A 6456-nucleotide genomic window follows, 5' to 3' on the forward strand; every position below is an offset into this window, starting at 1 on the left:
ATAACAGGCGTTACTCTCCCTGGGCCCATCCGTGGGGAGAACGTTGAGTCCCGTTAGCTGGGCTGTAGCTTGCTATCTCGGTGTCATGTAGGCTCTTCCCTCGCGATCAGAAAGCGGTGAGGGCATTTGATATTTCTAGACTCTGATAGAGTGTTGAAAAATCATGGGGTTTCCACATTATTCTTCCCTTTAAACAGATCAGCTCGTGAGAACAGCATTTACTTGATGAGGGGCCTTTTTTTCCTGTGTTCACCTATGGTGGATGGCACTGGCTTTAGAGGATCCTGGGCCTGTAAGTGCCTAAGCGTTAATGGTAAACCACATCAGATTCCATGTTTGCAGCCCTTTCTTCAAAACCATTTGGGCAAGTACATAGATCAAGTATTTTTGGTTTTGTCTCTATCTATTTCTCTGTTGTCAGGAGGTGCCAAGCGCAGCAAAAGCCAACTAACCTGGGATAAAAGGAAAATAAATACTCTAAGGCATCTGTCTTGCTAGTTTTGGTACTCAAAAATTAATACAGCTGTTAATGTTGTTTACCAACTTCAATTTCCATAGCTTCATTCTTTGTAATGCTTGTGTGTCTGATTCTGGTGTTTTTTATTTTGCGCTCAAGTTTCAAAGTGTGTTAAAATACTGTCGCTCCGCAGATAAAAATCTCAAGCTGATGTGTTTGCTGCATTTGGAAGCTGTACAGCCATCAACTTCTTAGCTGCTGGTACGGAAGAGTCTAGGATTTTTGGTAAGAGGGCACAACTTTTGTTAGTAGTTTCAGTATTAGAGCTTTATTTGAGGGATTCTGCTGCAGAATAATCTCATCTCTGACAAAAGGCAGCAGGGTGCTGGAGAACTGCCTCATAGGTTACACTGAGTCCTTGGGTGCCTGGAGTCCTGACCTGTCTGTCTTAGTAGTGAACTTTCTTTTATTCCAGGGCAGGAACATGAAACTAGACGTCAGGAGTTGTGTGCATTTAATATGTTCTTAACTGTGACAAAATGGGCTGGGGGCAAGAAAGGGGAGTAGGAAACCTCTTGTATTTAATGTGTGGGCTTGCAAAATGTTCGCATTGTTTCATGAAGTTACAAGAGACAGAGCAGGTGTAAGTCTTAATTAGTGAATGTTTTCACTTTACAGTTAATTTACATCATTCAAAATGAATGAACATCCTAAAAAGAGGAAAAGGAAGACTCTACATCCTTCTCGATATTCAGGTCAGTCTAGAGCTTATGAACTACATATCTAGTAAGTTTATTTCTTCTCACATCAGTTGCTTTATGAGAAGGGACCACATGTGCTAATGCATGGAAAATCGGTGATCGAAGGGGCGGGGTCAGCAGTCTTGTTCCAAATGTATTGAGTACCCACTCTGTGTGTTACGTTGTGAAACCACTTCCACTCAGTGCATCTCAACAGTTTTGTTCTGGACTCCCTGCAAATGGGGGAAACTTGCTCAAGATACAAAATAAAGATGATTTTACTGACACAAAAGGAGGAGGAATTTTGTAAAAGTTGGGGTGGGGGGGTCCAGAAGCGTTCAGCGCTGAACAAACTGTGTTCCTGTCACTGTCTGCAGTGGGAGCACAGTTTGGTAATGATTGTGTCTGATACTCGGAACATCAGGGTAGCAGCTGGAAGCTGTAAATCCCAGCAGTAATGGTAGTTACCAGGCCAGCACAGAATTCTCCCAACATGAGAATGTGTCTGGTGAAGAGAATTTTGGTGAACATAAAATACATAGGTAGTTATATTGATGTGTTAGTAATAACATTTACTTCTCTTTTTCTTTTAGATTCTTCAGGTGCATACAAATACATAGACAACAGTGGAATCTTTTCGGACCACTGCTATAGCGTCTGTTCCATGAAACAGCCAGATCTAAGGTTTTTTGACAACAGAGGTAAGACTGCACTTTGGGGTTCTGCAGTTTCCTCCTAAGTGTCTCATGTTCATAGAAGTAAATAGAATACCAAATAGGGAGTGGGTGACTTCTGAGCATTGTTGTGATCTGAGGTGCCTTAGACTGCTGGGAGGTTGTTTCATCATTATAACTGAAGTACAGTTTTCAGAATAGAAACGATGATAATAAGATCCTTCAGTTTTACAACATTTATAATGATGAGATTTCTTTATCTGAATATCCGATAGCTAGGTAATGTAAAGCTGATGTAAATAATCTCAAAGTTCACATGGAATTTACCAGCAATTGCACCGAACTGTATGTGTACGTAGGGAAAAGGAAATGCCTTTGTATAAAACATCCGCTGATGGATGTGAAGTTCAGCAGAACAGGTGTGAGTGTGGATTTGTATTATATTTATTTTTCTTTTCACTCTGCTAAATTAGCCAGCAAGTCTCCGGAACTCTGAAGGGAGTGTATTTTAAAATGTGATGCCCAGAAATATTTAAGAATATTTTTGAAAATTGTCTTTCGACTGTGAAGTTCCATATAAGGATTTTAGGCTTTTTCCAGTACAATCAACTGACAGTTTTTTGGTGAAATTTTAAAGACAAAGTAAAGGTTATCATAGAATGGTTTAGGTGGGAAGGGACCTTAACGATAAGCTAGTATGATGTATAAAAAGATAAATCTATGTAACTAGAATAAGTAAATAGTAAATGAGATCTGTGGTTAAATCAGAGAATCACGATGATGCTGGTACAGACAAACTGTGACAAGAAAATCCTTCTTTTACCTTTGCAGGTAGATTCCACAGTCCTGTGCAGAGCCTGGACACGGATGATGATGGCAGTCCAGTGCATGCAGGGACTTCTCAGTGGAGTGGGTCACATTCAAACGTTGTGGGGTTGCACTATACAGACCCTAAAAAGAAGGATAAAGGTAAAGGTAAATGTGTTTTTGCAGCTTTGGTGCTGGGAAGCTGGAGAGCACGGTTGCCGACATTTCGTGTAACTCAGTTCCTTCGGAGGAAGAGGTGAAGGATTTGTGGTTTGTTATTTGTGAGTTAAACATAAAGCATAGTCTGGCTGGGGAAAAATAACTGCGTTTTGCATTTGTAAGTCCCTACAGCTGAAAAGTTTAATACAGACCCAGGTGTTTGGTAGGGTGTTTTTTAATCTTTTATTATCTGTTTCCTCTTGCAGATAAAGGTAATAATGGAATGTGCAGAGACTTGTGTGATTCTCCTATATTCAGTGACAGCCCTACTGAAGAAGAGAAACCTCTAGATATTCAAACTGTAGAAATTTCTACGACAGAAGTGAATGCTGTAGAAGTTCACGATATAGAAACACAGACTGTGTCACCTGAGAAGCTAGAAGCTGAGGACCTAGAGGAGATCCCCCTGGAAACCTGTAAAATCTTTGAGAAGAACCAGGCTTTGAATATCACAGCTCAACAGAAATGGCCTTTGCTGAGGGCCAACAGCAGTGGCTTATACAAGTGTGAGCTCTGTGAGTTTAATAGCAAGTACTTTTCTGATTTGAAGCAGCACGTGATCCTGAAGCATAAGACATGTACAGACACTCACGTCTGTAAAGTTTGTAAGGAGAGCTTCCCCAGCAAAGTGCAGCTCATCGAACATGTGAAACTGCACGAGGAGGATCCGTACATCTGTAAATACTGCGATTACAAAACAGTGATATTTGAGAATCTGAGTCAGCACATCGCAGACACGCACTTCAATGACCACCTTTACTGGTGTGAGCAGTGCGATATGCAGTTCTCCTCGAGCAGCGAGCTGTACCTCCACTTCCAGGAACACAGCTGTGACGAGCAGTATCTGTGTCAGTTCTGTGAGCACGAAACCAATGACCCGGAAGATCTGCACAGCCACGTAGTGAACGAACACGCGTGTCGTCTGATCGAGTTAAGCGACAGCTATAATAACAAGGAGCGCGGACAGTACAGTCTCATAAACAAAATCAGTTTTGACAAGTGCAAAAACTTCTTTGTGTGCCAGGTGTGCGGCTTCAGGAGCAGGCTGCATACGAATGTCAACAGGCACGTAGCTATTGAGCACACCAAAATATTCCCTCATGTTTGTGATGACTGTGGGAAGGGCTTTTCAGGTATGTTGGAATATTGCAAGCATTTAAGCTCTCATTTATCTGAAGGGATTTATTTGTGTCAGTACTGTGAATATTCGACGGGACAGATTGAAGACCTAAAAACTCATTTGGATTTCAGGCATTCTGCAGATTTGCCTCATAAATGTACCGATTGTTTAATGAGGTTTGGAAATGAGAAAGATCTTTTAAGTCATCTTCAGATACATGAGACGGCGTGATTACTTTCTCTCCCTGTAAACAATTTGTGAGTATTGGAATTCCTTTCCGGTCACTGAAATGTGGTATTAAATACCATTTTAACAGCAATTGTACAATTCTAATGTTTTCACCTTTATATCAGCAAATCATGTGTAACAACTTGGCGTTGTGCATTTCCTTACCTAGGGGTTTCAGTAGGAATAATCACATTTACAGTGCGATGGATCAGACTCTGGGGGGAGGGACAGTAGGTGTAGTTGGATGTCGTGATAGCCATTCCGCTGGTCATCCCGCGCTTTCAGATCTAATACACAAGAACGCCTCTCCCCAGTTTAAAAAGGGACAAAGAGAAAGCCAAAACCTAGTTCCAGGGTTAAGTAACGCGCTGTTGAGCCCAGCTGCATATCCAGCTCCTGTTCCCCTCTGTGGCAGCAGGTCAGCGTGCTGGTGTTCAGCACAGAGCGCCAGCCTGCCAAAGATAAGGCTGTTCCAAAAATTCCCAGGCATGTACATCTGCAAATTCACATACCAGCCTGCATTTCCCACCTCATGCTCTTGATAAGCTTTTTCAAATTGTCCTGTTTTTCTCTTGGGGAACCTATCTGATCTCGTCACTCACTTGCTTAGTTGAGCATTGAATTTCAGCTCGTCTGTGGGATTACTCAACAGCCCTCTCTCCTACACATTTACTACAGGCCTCCCACATGATTTTTGTCTCTGTTACTTACCTTCAGTTCCTGACCATGCACGACAGAGACGCGCGCTGCTTGTGTGTAGACTGGGTCACGTTTTAAGGAGTAATGGAAAGGGAATTTGCGAAGTTATCCAGCTGAGAATGTAGAAAGAGTGCCATTTTCATATCCTCATTTCCAGTTTAGCTCTCACTGAAACGAAGTATGTCACCAACCTCATTTAGAGCAAGCCCCTTCATTTATAAATCTGTATTTATAATTAGCTTTCCACTGTTGGTAATTTGAAGACAGTTATTTTAGCTCTGTAAATTTTAAACTTCTCCTATATAGTTTTAACTTAATCTCTTTCAAATGATTCTGCAGATCTGTTCTGATTAGGTAGTGCTGTCCCACCACTGTAATCCTTAGAAGGGAATTTTATAGTTCATTCTGAGCTTTATTTCTGAGTGGATACTTGGGCAGATAAAAGTATGGGTGAGGCCATTTAGATTGTGCTACTTATTAGGGTGAAATTACCCATAAATTAGTAGTGGAGATGACATTTCTTTATGCATTGACTGTAAATTTGTAAAGTAAGATTGTCTAATGCAAGCTTTGTATAGATATAATTAATGTATAAACCGTTTCCTGATCAGTGAGATTTTGTGTTTTCAGCTTCAAGGCGCGTGAGGGTCTTTGCAGTTGATTTTTAAAGCTAAGGATGAAAATTGGCTGATTATAGTCAGTTTATGGAAGCTCGAACTTCCAGGTATTTCTGGGAAGTCTGCTATGAACAGCTTAGTGTATGTTTCTTTGTAGGAGGCAGGATGGTTTTTGCCATTTTGAAATGCTGATTTACTACTGAATCTTCTGCGTAGTCATTGACAAGGGCAACCTGAGGGTGTCCTGACCGTATTTTATTAGTCCGTTGTATAGGGAGTGACAGTGTCTGTGGTAGAATTGCTAATGTCCTCTTTTGAACACGTTCATGCTGGCTGGCTTAAAATCGTAGCAGCAATATAGTTGACAAAGCACTAATGGGAATTATGTTATATATGGGAAGTTAATTTTGTTCATATAGGTATAACTGCGGGGGGGGCGGGGAGGGGGGTGTGGGATCACCCGTCCTTTTAAAACCCGACTCTTGGTGACAACACGCAGGTGCCTCTCCAGGGAACAGTGAGAAGAAGTGGAAGACAGACATTTTTAAAAAACCCAAAGTAAGTAAGTGGGCTTAAGACATGTGTATGTTTGTATGGACCAGCACAGCATCCGTATGGGAAAGGCGGTCTCTCGTAAAAGCACAGTGGCCTGTCATACAGAAAACTTGCGTGTTGACTCCTGAATAAGCTCAAGTCTAACTCTGAGTTGTGTTCTTTCTGATGTCCAAACTGGGAATGAGAAGGTTATCCCACAGGCATGTTATGATGCCAAATTGTTCCTAACTGAAACGCACCCTGTGGTGTCTAATGGGGAAATGTATTCAAGTTTGTCTGAGATTGGATTTTATAAATAAGGGACTTATGTCAGTATTTTTTTTTTAATATCAGAAAGTAA

At 41.3% G+C, this 6456-nt stretch overlaps 1 protein-coding gene across 1 annotated transcript; it reads left to right on the top strand.

Annotated features, from left to right (window-relative positions):
* Nucleotides 1–1154: 1154 nt before the first annotated feature.
* Nucleotides 1155–4336, top strand: ZNF639 (zinc finger protein 639). The gene is made up of 4 exons (XM_010149572.1): nucleotides 1155–1212; nucleotides 1791–1898; nucleotides 2703–2840; nucleotides 3104–4336. The coding sequence occupies exons 1-4, from the start codon at nucleotides 1155–1157 to the stop codon at nucleotides 4246–4248; spliced, it is 1449 nt and encodes a 482-aa protein (XP_010147874.1). The 3' UTR covers nucleotides 4249–4336.
* Nucleotides 4337–6456: the final 2120 nt, after the last annotated feature.

This window comes from Eurypyga helias, unplaced genomic scaffold, assembly GCF_000690775.1.
Source record: "Eurypyga helias isolate BGI_N326 unplaced genomic scaffold, ASM69077v1 scaffold45993, whole genome shotgun sequence".
NCBI lineage: Eukaryota > Metazoa > Chordata > Aves > Eurypygiformes > Eurypygidae > Eurypyga > Eurypyga helias.

What these genes read in the sequence shown, in the direction of transcription:
- ZNF639 (XM_010149572.1), top strand. Translation starts at nt 1,155, where the DNA reads ATGAATGAACATCCTAAAAAGAGGAAAAGGAAGACTCTACATCCTTCT. An exon ending in AAGGTTTTTTGACAACAGAG is followed by an intron (nt 1,899 to 2,702) that starts GTAAGACTGCAC and finishes TTACCTTTGCAG; the next exon opens with GTAGATTCCACAGTCCTGTG. An exon ending in CCCTAAAAAGAAGGATAAAG is followed by an intron (nt 2,841 to 3,103) that starts GTAAAGGTAAAT and finishes TTCCTCTTGCAG; the next exon opens with ATAAAGGTAATAATGGAATG.